The sequence below is a fragment of the Petaurus breviceps genome, unplaced genomic scaffold, assembly GCF_028583685.1.
Source record: "Petaurus breviceps papuanus isolate PSGF00001 unplaced genomic scaffold, PetGlider_PUasm1.0 221, whole genome shotgun sequence".
NCBI classification, from domain to species: Eukaryota; Metazoa; Chordata; class Mammalia; order Diprotodontia; family Petauridae; genus Petaurus; species Petaurus breviceps.
The window spans coordinates 1,382,908-1,404,138 of NW_027185877.1; the positions used below are offsets into that span (position 1 = coordinate 1,382,908).

At 37.7% G+C, this 21,231-nt stretch overlaps 1 protein-coding gene and 1 pseudogene across 3 annotated transcripts in view; both read left to right on the top strand.

Annotated features, from left to right (window-relative positions):
* Positions 1 to 21,231, top strand: part of PPFIA2 (PTPRF interacting protein alpha 2) — a 737,051-nt gene that overhangs the window by 636,377 nt on the left and 79,443 nt on the right. For all 3 annotated transcript variants that reach the window (XM_069094786.1, XM_069094785.1, XM_069094787.1), the window contains 4 exons: positions 12,342 to 12,579; positions 14,194 to 14,223; positions 16,834 to 16,964; positions 18,323 to 18,477. In XM_069094786.1, the coding sequence (XP_068950887.1) occupies positions 12,342 to 12,579; positions 14,194 to 14,223; positions 16,834 to 16,964; positions 18,323 to 18,477 (554 nt within the window). The remainder of the gene's footprint in view (positions 1 to 12,341; positions 12,580 to 14,193; positions 14,224 to 16,833; positions 16,965 to 18,322; positions 18,478 to 21,231) is intronic.
* Positions 9,109 to 10,521, top strand: LOC138166370 (interferon regulatory factor 3 pseudogene; annotated as a pseudogene).

The window sequence follows — 21,231 nt, forward strand, 5'->3', positions numbered from 1 at the left end:
TCTCATTCTTTATTTGCCTGGTAGAGCCAGAAACCTGTGGCAGAGGGAGAATAACCAACTGATTATATCGGTGTTTGTTTGGCCCTTGGCTTATTCCTATAGTCCCAATTTTGTGAGACAACATATAGAACTACATTATTTGTCTACTAGAAACTCCTAAATTGAAAGTGAGAGAAAGTAGTCACAACTAAATATTGAGTTTTTAGGAATGTAGACTGCAATCAACATATAGTTTATATCATACAATCTCATATATCTGTTTTCCTCCTTTCAAAAAATGAATTTTTCCCTTAAAATTTTAGGGAAAGACTCATTGCTGGCAATATATTTATATTATCAAAATACTTTTGAAATCATTGGCCAGAAAGAGACAACATGGATGACTCTGAAATATGCATGTTCGTCAAGCAAAATGAGTTCCTAAGAATATATGCATCTTATATAGCACTGTTTTTTGTTGTTGTTGTTGTTATTGAGCAGGCCAAGGGAAATAATATAATCTGTATGATTATCAAAGTATCCACTGAGGAGTAGCTTTTAGGATGGTGTCTTTTGTTTTGTAAAAGAACTTTGGTTTGTAAATTTGCTAAATGCCATTCTTTGACAAGTAAACATAGGGGTGTTATGAGTATGTCAGTGATAGAGGGATTGGCATTTATGACTCGGGATGTAGATAGGGTGTGCCTCATGGGTTCAAGTATTTAGAGATAGGAGAAATTTTAGAGATCACCCCCATCATTTTGTAAATAAGCTAGAGGTTAAATAACTTGTGCAAAGGTGAAAGTATTAAGAATAGGATTTGAACCTATGTTGTGTGACAATCACAGCATTCCACTGTATCACATTGCTTCATGAAAGGTTGGCATGGAAGAATAACCTTAGATAAAAACATGCTATATTGGTTCCCTTTAGTAGGGGACTTGCACCTAATAACATGAGCCTTCCTCTTCTTGGCAAGTATTACAGTAATGGAATAAATAAATAAATGAAAATTATGTCTTAATCACTGTTTGCCAAGGACTGTACTAAGGGCTAAACTATTTGTAGGATCTTAACATCTGTCTTTGGCCCACTCTAATAGGTCCTGACACTTAGATTAAAAAAAAAAAAGCAAGTGGTTAATTTAGATTGGGCAGCTAGATGGCACAATGGATAGAGTGCTGGGTCCGGACTCAGGAAGTCATTTTCGTGAGTTCAAATCTGATCTCAGACACGTAGTAGCTGTGTGATTCTGTACAGATCACTTAACCCTCTTTGTCTCAGTTTCCTCATTGGTAAAATGGGAAGGAAATGGCAAACCTCTCCAGTATCTTTGCCAAAAAAACCCAAATGACATCATGAAGAATCAAACATGACTGAAGGTGACTAAACAATAGCAACAACCAGAAGTTAGGATTGTCTTACTTCTGAAATATAGCTTAAAACACTTGATAGCATGTTTTCTTCGGGGCTTTGTGGTTTATCCTTTTGATTTTGCTGGCCCTGTGGATTCTATTGTTGTAGGGAACTCCTGGTGAAAGAAACTCCTTCTTTAGTCAGCAAGTGCTATGCCATTTAACATATCAAGAGTTACCTGTGGGACATTGAGATGTTAAGTGATTTGCCCCAGATCATCACACAGCCTATATGTGTCAGATGTGATGCTCAAGCCCAAATCTTTACTGACTTTCTCCCTATCCATTACAAAGCACTGCTTCTCTAAACAACAAATAAATGCAAAAATTCATAAGGTAATGCTAGCTATCAACCAACAAAACTAAGAATAATTTATAAGGATGATTAAGGGGTTTTAAAATCTGTTCTTTATAATACTAGAATCCTCTGGTACTTAAGTGCCCAGTAAGATACATTTAGAAGGGGTACAAAAGTAATTGTAATCCTTTAGGGTTTTTTTTCCTTTTTTAAGGAAGTGATTTAGGCTCTAGAGAAATGGCTCCAATTTTCTTTTTCTCATCATAACATTATATCAGTGGGTTCAGATTATTTAGAAATTCATTTGTGGTGTTCATAGTGTTCTCCATATGTACAATAACGTGTTTAAATATGAAAAATTAAAGCAACATTAGTTTTAAAAGGTCCCAGTTAATACTGATGGTAGTTAAAAATCAAACTTTAAAAATAATAGTAATTAATGCTCTTTCCACTAGAAAAAAGGGGGGATGTAGTAAGGCTGCAGAATATCAGGACTTAAATTCATCAGAATTTGCTAGGCAGAAAGTGCTTTGCAAATCATAAAGTGATATATAAATGGGAGTTATTATTTTGTTATCATCCGTGGAAAATTCTTGTCATTGTCCAGAATGCTGTCCATTTAGCTTACTTATATAATCAAATGAGATCTAAAATTAATTTTCATTTCTCAAAGAGGAAATTGGCAATGTTTATATCAGAAAGCTATCATAATCTAATATGAGTGTCTACCAAATGCCTTTATCACAAAATTCTCATTCCAGGGGCAATCAAACATATTGGCAAAGCATACTAACTTGTAATGACTGATTTTTCTCCCATCGTAGATAATGAAAAACTGTACCATTTCACGACCATATCTAGCTAACAGATGGCTTCTTGATACAATATAGTATTCACTAATTGAAATAGTTCTTCACAAGTCTTCATTTAAAACATTGAGAAATTCTGTTGTTATGACTATCTTAATTTTCACTTCAAATACTTTCCTGTGCCTGAATGATTTGTGCAGTCTTCTTACACTGCTTCTAACTTAGGTGGCATTAGTGAAATTGTCCCATCTGGAACAGCTTGAAATATTTTCTATTCAACATTAGGAAACTGCTATTGACATTTTTTTGGTGGTGAACAGATTTGTCCATTTCATACAATCCTCTCATCTGTTGTTTCTGCCTCTAGCAAAATGTCCTGCTTGTTATGTTCGTGCACAAATGAAAGACACCAGAAACTGTTGCCTCCATAGGCAGTTTCTATCTGCTCTGGCATAATTTTCTTTGAAAACCATTAGGCTTCTCATCCCAACAAAATTCGAAAGAATTCTTCATTAGCACTCCACACCTTCATATTAACTATCTTGGTTTTCTGTGGAAGGTCAAGTAAGTGACATTTTATAAAGAATAATTTGTATCCATATCATTTATTAATGATTCCTGTAATAAAGATAGAGATACTTAAAGAAAACCACAGTATTCAGATTTGATACCCTATTACAATCTTTCAATTATTTTGTGTCTTGAGCCCATAAAATGATGCCTGAAGTCCCCATGATTTCCTCCTTTGCTTTTCTATGGAGTTACTATAAAATGAAAAGTTAAGAATTCTATCACAATCTCTTTAAATCCAAAGTTAGGAAAATTCATAAAATTTAGGCAGAAGTTTGGCTCTCTGTTCTTATTTTCATTAATGTTGAATCAAAATTCAAGTTATCAGAAATATTTGAGTAAAATGTCAGCAAAGCATACTAATATGTGCATTGGTAGATAGGCCCTGGGAGTGGAAGTTTGGAAAACAGCAGACTTTTTTTTTTAATCTTCTTTCAATCTTTAAAGAATTTAGCTCAGGTCTTCTGCTCCAAACTATTGGAGTGGTCAATGGCCATCATCGGTTTCTTCCTTTTCTGCTACTGTTTATCCTTACATTCCTTTTTTTTCCCTTTTGCTAGTTACGCCCTTCCTGCCAATTCTTTCTTGCTCAGTTCATTCTTTTCTTACGCTAGACCCTGGAAATCTCACCTTGATTCTGAACTAGTTCCTTAAGATCTGACTGAATCCTTCATCCAGTCAGAGCAGACTTTATGTTGCACCTAATTTACATATTTTTGGTTCAAGGATGTGTCTGAAACATCGCTTGTAGACACTAAGTGAGCAAGATGAATTTTCACCTTATACTCCTATTTATTTTTAATTTTAATGGTTGAAATGTTTATCACCTCATAAATGTATTAGGGATTAGCATCTTGATATTTAAACAAGATGAGACAATAGTCTCCACCGTTAAACTCTTTCCTCAGTTTTAATATTTGTTTTCCTCAGAAAATCTACTGCAGTGTGTTTGGCAAAAGTCTGCAGTTTCAAATCCTGGATTGCTCCTCAGAGTCTTAGAAAGTCCTAAATATTCTGTTATTATTATTTTGAACATAATTTTTAAAATTTGAATTCCAAATTCTCCCCTTTCCTTCTGCCTCTCCCTCATTGATTGAGAAAGCAAGCAATACGTTAGCAATTATATATGTGAAATCATGCAAATATATTTCCATATTAGCCATGTTGCCAAAAGAAAAAAAAGAGCAAGAAACATAAAGAAAGTGAAAAAAGTATGTTTCAGTCTGCATGCAGAGTTCATCAGATTTCTCTCCAGAGGTGGATAGCATTTTCCATCATGGGTCTTTAGAATCATCTTGGATCATTGTATTAATTAAAGTGAGTAACTTGTGGTTGATCATAATTTCAATGTTGCTGTTACTGTGTATAACATTCTCCTGATTCTGTTCACTTCACTTTGCATGAGTTCATATAAGTCCTTTCAAAGGTTTGTTTCCAAAACCATCCTGCTTAACATTTCTTTCAGCACAATAATATCCCCTCACAATCATATACTACAACTTTGTTCATCTATTCCCAAATTTATGGGCATCCACTCCATTTCCAATTCTTTGTCACCACACACACACACACACACACAAAGCTGCTATAAATATTTTGGTACATATAGGTTTTTTTCCCTTTTCTTTGGTTTCTTTTGGCTAGACCTAGTAGTGACATTCCTAGATCAAAGGATATGCAGAGTTTTATAGCACTTTGGGCAAAATTCTAAATGGTTCTCCTGAATGGTTGAATCAGTTCACAACTCCACCAAAAGTGCATCCTCTCCAACATTTATCATTTTCTTTTTCTGTCAAGTTAGTCAGTTTGACAGGTGTGAGGTCATACCTCAGAGTTGTTTTGATTTGCACTTCTCTAAATAGTAATGACTTTGAGTATTTTTTTATGTGACTATTGATAGCCCTGATTTCTTCTTCTAAAAATTGCCTGTTCATATGTGATACCTATTTGAATGTAGTACCTGCTGAGTTCTCTCACAATAAGAGCATCCACATAGCAACCCTGAGTGAAACAAGGCTGGCAAATGAAGCCCAGCTTACTGAAGTCAGAGATGGATACATGTTGTTTTTTTTTTTCTGGAGTGACCACAGTGATGGAGAACACCATGAAGTTTCTGTAGGTTTTGCAATCAAAATTAATCTAGTTAACAAGCTTGTGTACCTACCAAAAGGAGCAAATGACAGACTCATGACAATGAAATTACTGCTTGCTGGAAAGTGTCCTGTCATTATCATGTGTGTATGTTCCCACCATGATGAAACCTGATAAGGTAAACGAAAAATTCTTATAAAGACCTAGAGACCCTTATCAATGTGCCAAAAAAAGAATAAGCTTATAATTCTGGGTGATTTTAACATCAGAGTAGGCAACGACTATCAGACATGGCAGGAAGTTCTTAGGAGGAATGGAGTCAGAAACAACAACAGCAAGGGTCACTTACTACTGAAGACTTGTGCTTCTCATCGCTGACATTGTCTTCCATTTACCTAAATACAATAAAACTTTGGGGATTCACCCTGGCACTTAAAAGACTCTATTGTTGTAAGGAGAAGAGATAGACAAGATGTTAAAGTGACAAAGGTTATGTGTGGCGTCAAGTGCTGCACTGATTATAGACTTATCCTCAGCTAAGCTAAACATTTGCCTTCAACAAAAGCAGCAGCCCCAAGGCAAGACAACTACCCAAAACTTGATGTCAACAGATTAGAGTACTTCTCTAAGGAGAAACATTCCCTTGCTAACTTGGAGGGAAAGTTGAGCCAACATATAGTTGGCAACAGTAGAGCAGAAAAAGAGTGGGCAGCTTTCAGAGATGTGTTGTACAGCACCACATTTATCTGTCTGAGCCAGAACATTTGCAAACATGAAGACTGGTTTGATGAAAATGGTGGGGAAATTCAGAAGCTGATAAATGAAAATTGAGAACTCCACAGTTTTTTACCAGCAGGATATTTCATCTATCTCTAAGAAGGCAGTGTTTAACTCTACCAGAAGTAAAGTGCAAATGAAACTTAAAGAGATGCAAGATTCAGTAAGAAAGCAGATGAAATTCACTTTTATGTTGATAGTAACCATTAAATCACTTTTATGATTCACTGAAGGCTATTTATGAACCAAATACCTATGTTGCATCTCAAGTATTCAGTGTGGCTGAAGCCACATTGATTAGTGATAAAGACATAAGCCAGGAGAGATGGGCTAAACATTTCCATAGTATTCTAAATAGACCATTATCAGTATTGTATGTTACTTTCATGATGGTTACACTTATCTGGGTTCTAGATATGTTGAAATGGGTTGCCTTTGGAGTTCTTCATTTATTCTCACAGGACCTTAAGCTTCTCCTATCACCCTTCTTCCCAACCCTAAGATCTCAACTCATATCATTTTACTGATAAATGGGATAATATGCAGATCTTTCTCCCCTTTCCCCATTTTCTTCATCTCTCAACCACTTAATATCATCTTTCATTGCTACCAGTCACCCTTCCTTTCAGAGATTCTTAACTTGACTGAGGGGAGTGATCCATGACCTTCTCTTATTTATTATTTTTAAATTTTACAATTGTATTTTGAACATAGTTTTCTTTGTCATACTGTGTACTTTATTTTACTCTTTTAAAAACAACAGCTCCATCTTTGCCACTAGATTGTGAATGAATCTTTAATACAAAAAAGGTTAAGAACCCTCATTCTGGTCACTAATGGAGATAACTAAGGCTAAACCTTCTACTTGTATCCTTAATAGCATTTCCTCTTTTATTCTTGCAAAGATTGGTTTTTTATCTACTAGTTCCTTCTCTGCTGCCTGCAAACTAGTCCAAGTCTCCAAGAAAGAAAGAGAAAGGAAAGAAAGAAAGAAGAAATAGAGAGGGAGGGAGAAAGGGAGGGAGGAAGGAAGGAACGAAAGGAGGGAAGGAAGGAAGGAAGGAAGGAAGGAAGGAAGGAAGGAAGGAAGGAAGGAAGGAAGGAAGGAAGGAAGGAAGGAAGGAAGGAACCAACCAAAGTCATTGGAAGCTCCCATCCCCACTAGCTAGGATCCTGTAGTTTCCCTCCTTTTCTCAGCTACACTACAGAAGAAAGCTGTTGGTACCTGTTGTTTTCAGTACTCATTTCATTCTCTTTTAAGCTCTCTGACATCTAATTTCCTACCTCAACAATGATCTAAATCTACTTTGTCCAAAGTTAGCAATTATCTTGTAATTGTAAACCTCGTGTCCTTTTCTCAGTCCTCATTCTTTATAAACTCTTGGCCAAATTTGATACTGTTGATGATTGCTATCCTCCTGGATTCTCTGAGTTTTCATGACACTGCTCCTTATTGCTCCTTTCTAGCTTAGTTTAATTTTTTATCGGTCTCTTTTGGAGGATCTTCATCTATTTCATACCCACTAACAGTGGGTACAACCTAAGGCCCTTTTATGGGCTCTTTTCTGCTTTTGTCTCACTCTTTCAGTTACTCAATTCCCATGGGATCAGTTTCTGTGACATATAAAAAGTTTGAGAGACATAGTTTCTGGGTAGTCAATCATTTTATTACTAGCAAGTTGTTGTTTGTTTGTTTATACTTTGTTCTTGAAGAGGACCATTACATCAGGAAGGTGATGCAGTGCTAGCAAGTAATTAATAAAAGAATGCTCGTTTGACTGTCTTTCTTAAACCAAAAACCTCTCATGGAACCCCCTCAGTGCTTATATGTCCTTGAAAGAGTGGGTGTTCCTGAGAGTGGAAATCAGTTCTGATTGGTTAACAAGTAACAAGAGAGGGGTGGCTAGGTGGCGCAGCAAGTAAAGAGCCAGTCCCGGAGTCAGGAGGACCCAAGTTCGGTTCCAGCCTCAGACACTTAACACCCACACAAAAACAAAACTAGCCGTGTAACCTTGGGTAAGTTACGCAACCCCAATTCCCCTGCAAAAAAAAAAAAACACAAACACAAACAAGTAACAAGAAAATGAATATTACAGTGAGGGGTGGGTTTATTCCAATAAGGGTATGGGGGATGTGACTGATCACTCAGTCTTGGTTGAAGAAACATCTATACTCATACCATCCCATCTAGAGTAATCTAGACATAAGGGAGAATCCACTTCTACCCAGACCTGTCTGACAAAAATGCAATGGACCAGAATCTACCAATTCACTTAAACTAAAATTTCTTCACCTTTTGATCATTTCTAAGTTTTCCACCTCGTTATCATCCTCACACTTCAAATACTGCCTGAATAACCTACGGGGACTGATTTCTAAATGAGGACATAGAAAGGGAGAAAAACCTTAGTCCTAATTCAATAATTGATTCTTAATATAAGAGATAAATAGTCCTTTTTCTCATTATTGTCTTTGTGCAGTTGGGTTCTCATTGACATACAAGGTTGAATAGCTGAATTGTTAGAAAGTCTTCCCAGTTGTTGTATTGTTACTACATAGCCAAAAGCTTTGGACATCCTGGTACAAGGAAAACAAAAGGAATACTATTCACATTCTCATAATTAGGATCCTCCAGGACCTCAGGCTTGGACATGGTATCATATTTTGGTAGTTTAGGGAAGCATAAAATGGGAAATGTGCCTTAAAGGACCAAGGACAAGTAGGACTCAGAGACCACAGAGATCATCAAGTTTAGTGACAAATCTCTAGCCCAAGGAGGGTCAGTGGCTTATCCAAGGTCTCACCAGTAAAGGTGCTAGATGTATCAGACAGAATTTGAATCCAGGTCCTCTGAATATAGAGGGTCCTCAGACCCTTTATAACACATTGATGAATGCTGTGGAATCATTATAGAAGTTTCTTTAAGTACATTACAGTCACATCAAAATCACTTTATTGAAATAACCCGAGTCCAAGTCCCCACGTCCACCCGCACCCAGCCAGGGGTGGGGTATCATTTGTATATGGTCCCTCCCGGCATGCCTGCTGGTTGGGTTGATTCCTTGGGCGGGGGTCAAGAGGGGGATTTGCCCTATAGAATCAGCTGAGCGAGTGTGGGCAGGTATCCACGGTCGAACAGGAAGGAGGAAGCCTAGGTGCTTAACCCAGAATTAGCCAGCTGGTTCATGGCCAACAAGACCAAGCCACGGATTTTGCCCTGGCTGCGGGAGCAGCTGGACTAGGGACCCCTGGGCGCCACCTGGATCAATACAGAGCACACGCTCTTCTTCATCCCCTGGAAGCACGGGCTCAGCCAGGACCTGGGGCAGGAAGATTTCGGCATCTTCCAGGGCATGGGCAGAAGCCAGCAGCAGCTGTCGGCCTGGTATCAATATGCCTGACCTGGCCACGTGGAAGCGTAATTTTCGGGCAGCCCTGGACCGCAAGAAGAATCTGTGAGTGGCCAGCAACCACAGCTGGGATGAGGAGAACCCCCACAAGATCTATGAGTTCTTGCCCGGAGACAGGGAGGGCTGCGAGGCTGGCCCCACCGCTGAGCTCGAGGACCAGGAAGAGGCCATACAGGAGATCCTGGGGGCCCTGAGCCTGTCCACTCAGCAGCAGCAACAGGAGCAGTTCGGAACCTTCAGCCCCAGCTCTATCCTGGAGCAGCTGCCCCAGACACCAGAACCAGCCCTGTCCTCCAACCCCTTAATGCCACTTTTTGCCAGTGGCCTCCAGTCCGAGTATGAGGTGACAGCCTTCTACTGGGGCCGCCAAGTCTTTCAGAAATGCCTTTTTTGGCACAAAGGCCTCAGGTTGGTAGGGCCAGGACCAGGGGCTGAAGCCTGGATGGAGCTTGAAGGAACACCACTGGCCCTGCCTGAACCCAGCAGTACCCTCACTGACCAGTGGGCAGCGCATTTTATCAGCAGGGTGCTGAGCAGCCTTGGGGCTGGGGTGGCCCTGTGGACCTCCCAGAATGAAATGAGGGCACAGTGCCTGGGCCACTGTGGGGCCCACTGGGCCCTGGGAGAGCAGGCATCCCCTGGGGCCACAGGGAGGGAAGTGACCAAGGAAAGATCTGGCCAGCAAGTCTGCTACACTCCCGAGTTCGTGAATGACTTGATCTCCTTCCTGGAAGGCAGTCACTGCTCACCCCAGTACACTTCTCTAGTTCTTGACCTACAGAGTCGCAGCTATGGACCAAGAAGCTTGTCATGGTCAAGGTGGTACCCACTGAACTGAGGGCACTCCATGAGGTGGCCCAGGCTGGGGGAGCGTCCTCACTTGAAGAGGTAGACCTGCACATCTCTGGCAGCCTCTCCCTGTCCCTGGCACCTGCCCACCTCCATGACTACCTGCAGGGACTGGCCCACAGCATGCAGTGGGAGTCTGAGGCTCACTGCTGAGTTCTCCCTTCTTCTCAGCCCGGATGCAATGCCTGGATCCACCCCCTCTCCAGTCTTGGGAACCCCAAGGCAAACCACCCTGACCCCCTTCTCTGAGCCTGTACCCTCCCTACAAAATAAAAGAGTTGACATTTGTGTCTCTTCAGTTACCATAAAAAAAAAAGAAATAACCTGTATTATGCCAACATAACTAACTTGAAGGAATCTAATGACGTAATAACTTTCCTTATTATGTCAAGCAGGAGTTTTATACCCAAAAAATCATGTTAATAAAAATAAAAATGACTTCTTTTTTTAGGGGGAGGAGGGAGGTTGGGTTAGAATTTGTGAAACAACATTATTATTCAAAGGGCACCGCATGGTTTCATTGAATTCAGCTCTTAGAAACATGGGGAAATGTGGACATTTCTCCCTTCTTCCTCCTCCCTCCTTTGCTTCTTCACACCTTATACACGGATATGTGTGTGTATGTATAATACATGATATAAATCATAAATAGAGAGCTGCACTTTAGAGTCAGGAAGACCTGAGTTCAGAATCTGATACATATTGGCTTTGTCACATTTGACAAATCATTATCGACCTGTGTACATATATGTATGGGTATGTATGTATGTACATACATATCTACATAGATATACTCTTGTATGGTTTCTGTACTTATATGTGTATATATAATATATGGTTACATATATGCAAATAGTATTGATCATACTTTGAAAGCCAAGTAAGTTTTTTTTTTTGAGATAGAGAGATCAACACAGAGATAAGAGACGCAGACAAGAGAGATAGGTCTAGAGAATGAAGGCACAAGTAGATGGTCCTGAGTGACAACAGAGATAATTGTTGTTGGCCATCTAGCATTACTACCATGCAGACTGCTTTATCTTTATCTCTCTTTTGCCATCTTCCTTCTACCCCTTCTTCCTTTTACTTTGTTCTCTCTAGTCTTTTTCTTGCTTGAACATGTCCCTATCCTCCCAGTGATAGCCACAAATACTGTTTGACCTTTTTATGATGATGTAGCTGCACAGCATCTATTTTTTTAGATGAATAACTTTCTCAATTCTTTAACTTGCCTAAAATCATGAAAAGTATTATATTGACAACTATCACTTTATATTGAAACAAAAAGTAATTTTAAAAAGGGCCTAATTTGGAAAGGATGTAGTAGGGAAAAGGGATTATCAGATTTAATTTTAGCTTAAAAGCAGGGATCAGATTGGGAAGCAAGTCTTTAAAGCAGCTAAGGAAAAAGTATTCTAGAAGAAGAAAGAAATACAAATCCTCTGAAAGTAAAAAGTGGCTATACTTTAATCTTGAAGCTACTCAAAATTATTGGAAAAAAAATGTCACTGCTGCTACTGCTACTACTACTACTATTACTAATAATAATAGCTTCTATATAATGCCTTAGGATTTATGAATTGTTATAAAAACATTTTCTCAGTTATCTTTACAGCAACCCTGGGAAAGAGTTATTATTATTATCTCCATTTTACAGGTGAAGAAACAAAGGCCGATAGACTTTGGGACTTTCTCAGGGTACCCAGTTATTTGGTGACTGAAGCAAAATTTAATCTGAAGCCTTCCAGAATCCTGGTCCAATTCTCTATCCACTGAGCCACCTAGGTGCCTTTATAGTATATAGAAATCTCAAAATTCCCCATGTTACTAAAAGACAAAAATATTTTGCAAAAACTAGATCTTTTATTTAAATGATTCAAGACCTTGTAATTATCTCCCCAAAGTTGTTAGTGCTATCCTCTCCAATTTGTTTATTTTATTTTTATTAACCTTTATACATGTTGCTCCTCTCCTCTCCAGGAGAATGTAAGCTTTTTGAGGACAGGGAATGTTTTATTTTTATCCTTGTAGCCCCAGTGAATAGTGAGGTCAATGTCTGGATTTAATTAATACTTATTGCAATTTATTGTATAGTCTTTCAAGCTGTAGACAACACTGACCTAAATTCAAATGTACCTTTCAGGTTAATTCAGGAAGAGAAAGAGTCCACAGAGCTGCGTGCTGAAGAAATTGAGAACAGAGTGGCCAGTGTGAGTTTAGAAGGTTTGAATCTAGCTAGAGTTCATCCAGGTACTTCAATCACTGCCTCAGTAACAGCTTCATCACTAGCAAGTTCATCTCCTCCCAGTGGCCACTCCACACCTAAGCTTACTCCACGAAGCCCAGCCAGGGAAATGGATCGAATGGGAATCATGACTCTGGTAAGAGAATGAGTCTGGATCATGTTAACCTCAAAGAAAAATTCAATAGTTTCTAAATCTCAAGAATATTTTGTAGCTAATGACACTGGTGCAAAGTTAATTATGTCCAGTGAATTTCCTTCCTAGTAATAACTTAAATATGCTCTACTGCCATCAAGTTCATCCTGGAAATAACATGCTTTTTTTTAGTATTTACTTTTAAAATTCCATTATTTCATCATTGTGCCTCTGTCAATGATGATCATAACTCTTCTTCGCCTTTATGTGTTGCTGTGCCTGAAAAAAAAAATTCATCATGGGATCTAAAACTGAAAAAACAACATATAGACATTGCAACTAGACAAATTCAGGCAGGAATGAGGTGAGGATCCTTATCAATTAGAGATGTCCAGAAATGGGATGAGCTTCCTTGGAAAACAATGGAAAAATAAAGGTCTTCAGGTAACTGTTGTATGACCACTTGTTGAATATGATCTTAGGAGAATTCTTTTTCAAGCATAGGTTATACTAGGACTGCAAGAATGTCTTCCAGTTCTAAAATTTGGCCACCAGGTTGTTGATATTTTTGAGTAAAGAACAGCTGTAAACATTGTCAGTTAAAGGGAGAAACATTCTAATGAAATTCTTAAAGTACAGAAGTCAGTTTCCCTCTAATTTAGCTCAATCCTGGGTTTCCAAATCAGAAGACACCCCCACCCAAAAAAATACATTTACAATGAAGTATGGAACATTACTAACAAAGACAAATGAAAAATATAGTGGAAGATATTTTTCATCTGATTATGTTTCCATTGCTAGATAAATTTGTCCAAGATTTGAGGACAACTTGATAAAACTATATCATGTTATAATGAATCTGAGAAACACTGAATACAATTTAAAAAGGAGTGACATCTTTACATTCCATTTTTTTTTTTTACTTATTTTTGGCTGCTAAAATATCCCCATGAAAAATGTCAGCACTTCAGTTCATCAGTGCTCAAAAGGGAGTCATTTTGGGATTCACTATTAATTGAAATGCAAATTAGGGAAATGGTCTTTATCATTTCAGACGGTAACAGAAGGGGTGTCAGAAGAAATTAAGCATCTTAGGAAAAGCACATAAAGCTGAGAAGGAATCAAGGAGACCTTGAGCCTGTTGTACTGACATGACATTTCTAAAGTCCACACGGCAAAGCTAAAGTAGATTGATACAGTAAAATCAACCTTAAAAGAAGGAGTTAGAGCATAGAAAAAAAATCAGAAAACATTCCTCATCTTGCATTTCTTGCCAAGGGAGGAAGAACAAAGAGGGAGATTGGTAGCTCCTATCCAAATGCACCTTCTGCTGGGCAAAAGGTTACATTCTGTACCCATAAACTCCTTTATACCAGTACAAATGGCAGGATATTCTGGGAAGGATGAAAGTTAATATTCATATTGAGTTGTTCAGGGTAGTCCTAATCTTGCTCCATTTTTGTCTCTCATTTCACATTATTTGGGCATCCATTTGTGAATGTGAAAAATAATTAAGGATAAAATTGATGCATTACATCTCATTTAGCATTTTCAAATATTGTTCATTGACTAGTTTTTTTTTTCCTTTTTTCTCATTTTTCTTGCTACCAATGATAGCCAAGTGATCTAAGGAAACATCGGAGAAAGGTATTATAGATATTTTAAATAAACATTACTGCATGAGTTCTTAAAATGCATATTATAGTTTTATTAGATTAGTTAAAATGACTGCTGTCAAAGCAAAGGAAGAGACACTAAATTATGGTATACCTCCCTAAATTGTTTAAATATTAGCATTTGATCTCTGAAGACTTCAGATTCCTTATGTAGATTTCTTTTGACCTTAATTTCACATACTATCCATATCAAAAAAAATCTAGCTTTATAATTTCTGAAAATAATAAGGAAGGTTAATGAATCTCTGAATACCTGGAAAAGAAACTAGCATGAAATCTAACTCTAAATAACAAAACTAAGCAAATGATCTGAAAAAATACATGTATAAAATTCAAAGTAGGCTTAAGAATTAATCTTCAAAAGGAATGATAGTTTCATACTGATAACTGCTAATCTAAATGTCAAGTTTGCATTTGTAGTGAAATTTTTAGAAATGTGAGACACTGATCAAACCAAGGCAGCCAGTTGAGTTATTCAATCAGTATATATCTATTGTATTTAAAGCCTTTACTCCCACTCCTTATGTCTAGACAAAAATAAAAGATCTAGAACTATCCCTCCCCAATTAAATTCATACATGCTCCCTAGACTCCCAGAGTTTCCTAAAAGTGTTGTTATTATTTCAGATAATCCAGCAATAATATTCAGACTGCAATCTTTATATTTTTTCTTTATCAAATTACAACTCACAGAACATAAAAATAGAAGTATTAAAAGAATTATTTATTGAGGGTTTTCAATATACCTTGACACCAAAATATTTACATTCAATTTCTTAATATTGAAGTCATATTTATCTTATAACTCACTTAAATAAACTTATTGTAAAATATGTTTCTGCTACATTAAGAAGAAATGATTACTTATATTTAACAGCTTCTATCTATGTAGTATAAGAAAAATTTGCAATTACAATGTAGAAAATGATTGATGCAAAACTGTTGGTAAATTCTCCTTGAATATAGGCTTCTGTTCCCTTATACCGAGTAATATAGTCTTTCCAAATGACCCATATTTAATTGACTTGTTCCTAGCAAATCTTTGTGCCCATCTTCTTATAAACTTTATTTCATTGAATCTCTTAATAACAAAAGTAATCCATCTATCCTTTCCAGGATTGTTCTGCAAAATCTTTTTCCTTGTACTAAAAAAATAGTATTTTTCCCAATTCTTTAGTGTTTCTTATTAAACTTGTGTTATAATTAACTGTGTTGAACTGGCTAATTTTAAAATATTTAGCTCTTTGAAGTTCTTCCTACTTCCTTCCCTGCCCCCCAGGTTTTACTTTCTTCATACTTTTCTTCCCTACTCTACTAAAGACAATGGAAGTAATTCTCTATGACAATCTGATTATAGGTACCTGTTGTAATGTTTCTTCTGTCCTCAGTTTCATGGACTGGGAAAAAAGTCTTTTCACAGGACCAATTAAAGTTTTGGTATGATGAGTAAAGAATGACACTGTCTGTAAGTTTCCTTTGTAGAATGGACCAAAACCTCAGGATCATTGTTACAGAACCTGGAGAGTTGATGTTCCAGGGATAGAAAATCATATCCAGAACAGAAAAAGTAGGTGGAACTAGGAAAAAGAAGAATCTGAGAAAGGAGTGAATAGATGTGGTCCAGAGGTCATGTCAAAAGATGTGACACTGGCATAGCGATTATAAAATTCTCCTAGTTTTCTATACTCACCTTCTTCAAGAAGTGTGCATCTTTTATCATGTGAGCCTCCCCTCCCTTCTCATTCCACCAACTCCCTTGAAGGGAGGAATAGGACTCATTCTTCTCTAATGTATAAGTGATGATCTTTCAGAGGCAACAGATTCCTTATTCAACAGTAATTGGACCACATACATCAGTTTCTTAGCTAGTTGTATGACCTTTTAAGGATTGACACAGGAAGTGCTTAATAAATGCTAGCTGACTAACAAAGTTAAATTTTGTTTTTTTTATTAAAATAATGATGTCAATAAACTTGTCATATGTACACACACAAATATATGTATATATATGTGTGTATTTTATATATATATATATACATGTGTGCATCTATCATAATAACCAATAAAATCTGGATAGTGCTATTGTATGATTTTTTTTAATTATAGAATTTTTCTCATATTAATTTCTAGACATTTTTGGAGAATAAAGACAATGACTTGTTTGATTTTGCATCTCCTTCTGATGCTCATGTCCTCAGAACTTAGCACAGTGCCTGACTCATAGCAGACACTTCATAAGTGTTTATTTTTTTATTGATCCTCAAGACCTCATACTTGTTTCTTAAATAAATTTCATACCTTCCCCACTAGTTTGAGCCCTTTAAAGGAAAGGAAGTTTGCCTTCCCCACCTTTGTATCTCCCACAGTTCTTAAGACATGTTTTGCTTATTGCTACCACTCAGATATCGATTGAGTGGAATTGAGTAGACTGGAATGGAGTGGAACAATATGAAATTGAAGCTCATAGACTCAGTTTATGTAGACTTTATAGGTTCAAGGGTGAATCTGTGTGTATTTTGTAATTATTTAAATGTCAATTTTTGTGAGAAGGTTTTATCTCATCTCTCAATTTTCATCTTAGATTGCCGTGGTTGAAGAAGATGGCCGTGAAGATAAAGCAACGATAAAATGTGAGACATCTCCTCCCCCAACACCAAGAGCGATTAGAATGACACATACCCTTCCTTCATCCTATCACAATGATGCCCGGAGGTAAGAGTCTTTTTACCCACAAATCTATTCATCTTTTGAAATCCCTGCTATAGGCTTGTCCACATAAAGAGTATCTGATAGATAAATGCTTCTTGAGGAAATGGATCTCTTTGTAATAATTGAAAGTTGGACTTCTCAACATGAGCTGTATGTGCTGAAAAAGAACTAAAGCTGGATCAAACATTTGGAAGACCCAGACATTAGGAATCAGATGTCAGTTTTCTTTTTCAATATGAATTAACATTTTATTAGGATAGGAAATTCTTGTTGGGGGGTTCCCTCTATCAGTTCAGACAATCACCTGCTCTGCAACTCATGATGGCAAACAGTTGTCTGGAGCACTGAGAGGTGATCATAAGATCATTATCATGTCAAAGGTAGAACTTGAACCTGGCCCTTTCTGAGTCCATGGCAACTAGGTGTTTCAATGGGTAGAGCACTAGGCTTGAAATCAGGAAAACCTAATTTTAGATCCAACAGCACTTCCTGGTTGTGACTCTGGGCAAGTCCCTCTCTCTCTCCTCTCTGGCTCATTTTCCCTCTCTGTAAAATGGGCAAGTGCAAGGATATGCTAAGATATTTATAAGGTGCTTAACACAGTGCCTGGCATACAGTAAGTGCTTAATAAATCAATGTTTCCTCTACAATCCTTCCAACTACCTCTATGTTGTCACTCAAAACAGTAACTGTTAATAAAGTGCAATTAAACCGTTTCATTTCCTGATTGTGATTTTTAAAGTTTAAATTAAGACATGAGAGAGACAGTAAAGTCATGGAAAAATATGCCTAATGTTTTTGTAGAACACAGAGTTGGAATAGCAGGAATTCAGTCCTGGCACTGGTGGTTAAGTCACTCTCATGGACACGTGAATGATAGAGTACAGAAAAATCTTAGAGCTTGTTCATAAATTTTTCTTTATAGATGAGGAAAATCAAAATTTGGAGATGTTATTACTTCATATTGTAAGATCACAAGAATTGGACAGACTCTCTGAAATCTATCCACAGACTCCTTTAGAATGTATGCTTAAGAATCCCTGGACTCTCTAAAATAGATTCCAGCTCCAGGACACCTAATTAAGTCATTTGATGCTGTAAAGTCACTTCACTACCCAAGGTTTTGTAATTAGTAAATGAAGTAGCCAGGATTCAGACTCGGGTCTTTCTTTTCACTTTCTGCTAATAGTGAAATCACAAGTATGGACCAAACAAGGTGGGAGCAGAGAGGGAGGGAGATAATTTAGGGAGGAGAGAAAAAAGGAATCTTTGCTTCTCTTCTGTAAACATTACAATAAAAAAGTCATGTATCATATAAATATGGCATCACAGTGATATTCTCACTGTTTAATGTTTTTCAGTAGTTTACCAGTGTCTTTGGAACCAGACAGCATCGGTCTTGGTAGTGCCAATAGCAGCCAAGATTCCCTCCACAAAGCCCCCAAAAAGAAAGGAATCAAGTCTTCAATAGGACGCTTGTTTGGTAAAAAAGAAAAGGCCCGGCTTGGACAACTCAGTAAGGAACTGTGCTTTATTATCTTTCAACTCTCTTACTTAGGCATTTTGGTGATCTGTCTATTCACACTGCAGGTTTTCTTTTGCAGACATTTTTGTCTCAGTACATTTAAAATCTTTCAACTCTACAAAGTTGTGTTGATGACCATACTTGGGCCCAGTTTTGCTCTACTATAATGTTTTTTTTTTTAAACAAAAGTTCTGACAAGTGTTACATGAACAGAATTCTGTAGTGTTTTCCCATTTCAGTTGTTTCTTCTGTAACAGTTTTATAAATAATTTGCTTTGTGATCTACCTTTCTTTTAAACAAAAGAAATGAAGCAATCAGAGCTGACCATGAAAATTCCAGGGGAAAAAAAGTGAATTTGTGAGACTTGAATAAAACAAAAAGCCCTAAGAAAGTATGATACCTAATTAATTATTGAGTATTTTTTAAATGCCTACTTTGTGCTGGGTGTTGTATTGAGTACTTAGGAAAGAAAGATAGAAGGAAGAAAGAAAGAGAGAGAGAGAGAGAGAGAGAGAGAGAGAGAGAGAGAGAGAGAGAGAGAGAGGGAAGGAAAGAAAGAAGGAAAGAAAGAAAAAAAGAAAAGAAAAGAAAAGAAAAGAAAAGAAAAGAAAAGAAAAGAAAAGAAAAGAAGGAAGGATTCCTCCCCTCAGGGATCTTGGGATCTTCCAGGCTATAGGGGGAGGCAATGTGTACACATATAAGTACACACAGAATTTATACAGAATTAAAACAGGAACTGATGGGGAGAATGTAGGTCACGGAGGTGGAAGTTGGGGACTCTAACAGCTGGGAAGATCAGCAAAGGCTTCATGTAAAAACTGACATCTGACAAGATCTTTGAAGGAAACTAGAGATTCTAATCATCCAGGCACTCTGTTAATTTCTGGGATGTGGATACAAAGAATGAAATCATCCTTATTCTCAAGAAATCTGTATTCTAATGGAGGGATAAGTGCATGAGAGTAGAACTATAAAGGGAATAAATGCCAGGTAGTTATGGAAGGCTGGCAGTTTGGGGCTAGGTATAGAAGGGAAAGAATCAGGAAGGCTTCATGGAAAGAATGGTGCTTAACCTATGTCTGGAAGGCAGAGAGAAAATCTATGAAGCATATGTGAGGAGAGGTCATCTTCCAGGCAAGAGGAAAGGATATTGTAAGGTCAAGAAGATGGGTAGAGTTCTGTGTGCCATATTTAGAGAGGTTGGAATAATAAATTGAGACCAAGAAATGAAAGGCTTTAAAACTTAAAAAGAGAAGCTTATATATTATCTTGGAGGCAATAGGGAACCACTGGAATTTACTATGTGGGAGAATGACATGGGCATAACTCTTCTTAAGGAAAATCATTTGGGTAGTTGTATGGAATATGAACTAGAAAGGGGAAATGATGAGACAGAAAGACCAATTAGGAAGCTGTTGCAATAATGTAGAAAAGAAGTTATAAAGGACTAAACTAAAATTATTTCTGTGAGAGTGGAGAGAAGGGATGGGATACAAAAATGTCATGAAGGTAGAAAGGACAAGATCTGAAAACTAATTGGAGATGTGGGGTGAAGGGAGAGTGAAGATTGGAGAATAATGCCACAGTTTTGATCATGAGAGACTAATAAAAGATGGTGTAAAGCCACACACAAGCAGCTGTCCAGAAGAATGCTACTGTGAACAGCTTTTAAGTGATTATTATGTTATTCCATAACAAATCAGAGTCAAGGTACAGCATTCATAATGTTACAACTTATCACAGAAAATCAAAATACAACATTCAAACAACTTATCACTAAGATGGCCACATAGTTTTCACCATAGTGGTAACAAAGTTTTCAACAAAAAACAATCATTTAGTGACTCAAGCATTCAATCATCTCAGTCATTCAATCATCCTTAAGGATGTTTGCCTCCTTAAGGGACACAAAGTACAATAGTCCAAGTTCTCCACTCATGGGGTACACTAAGTTACAAACCAGTCACTTATTCATTCATCAGTCACTGAGTAAAATCATTTAGTCAATCAATCATTGAATCAACTCAATCATTCAATCATACTTCATCATTCACTGTTCAAATCATCAGAAAATACACAAACCCTCCACCCCCTAGGTCACTAGTAAATTACAATTTCTCAGTCAGTACACAGTATCCAAGTAAAGTCTTCTTTCAGCTTGACTTGGGGTGGTCTCTTGGATTCCCTGGATCCCTTTCCGTGGTCCCAGATCCTACCTGAATTCACCAAACTGTCACCTGGGTTCAAAGACAGACAGCTCCCAGGTCCTTGTATAGCTCTCCATGCAGTTCCTGCTCTACACTGGAGCTCACAGTGTCCAGTCCATCTCAAATCCTTCACAATCCCTGTTCCTGGGAAGACAAGGCTTAACAAAGCCACCAACAGGTTCATCCAAAGTACCAGCATCACAGTCATGCTTCCTCAGTCTTTGGCAGCTCTGGCTGGCCCTCAGAAATCCTCAGTAGCCTCAGCGGCTCCAAATGGCCCTCAGCTCTGACTGGCTCTCAGAAATCCTCAGGCTCCGGGGGCCTTTCCTCTTCAGCCTGCCCGGCGGCAGCAGTTTCTGCCTCCCCAAAACCTGCTCCAAGAAGGTCTGTCTTTCCCAGCTAGGGTCTTTCCTTATATACAGACAGCATTAGCTTCCTGTTTTAGCCAACCCCTTCCTGTTCCATCAGCAACAGGGATTAATACCTTCTGTTTCTTTAACAGAGGCTTGATTAATTACTGAGTGTTAAGTACCTGTT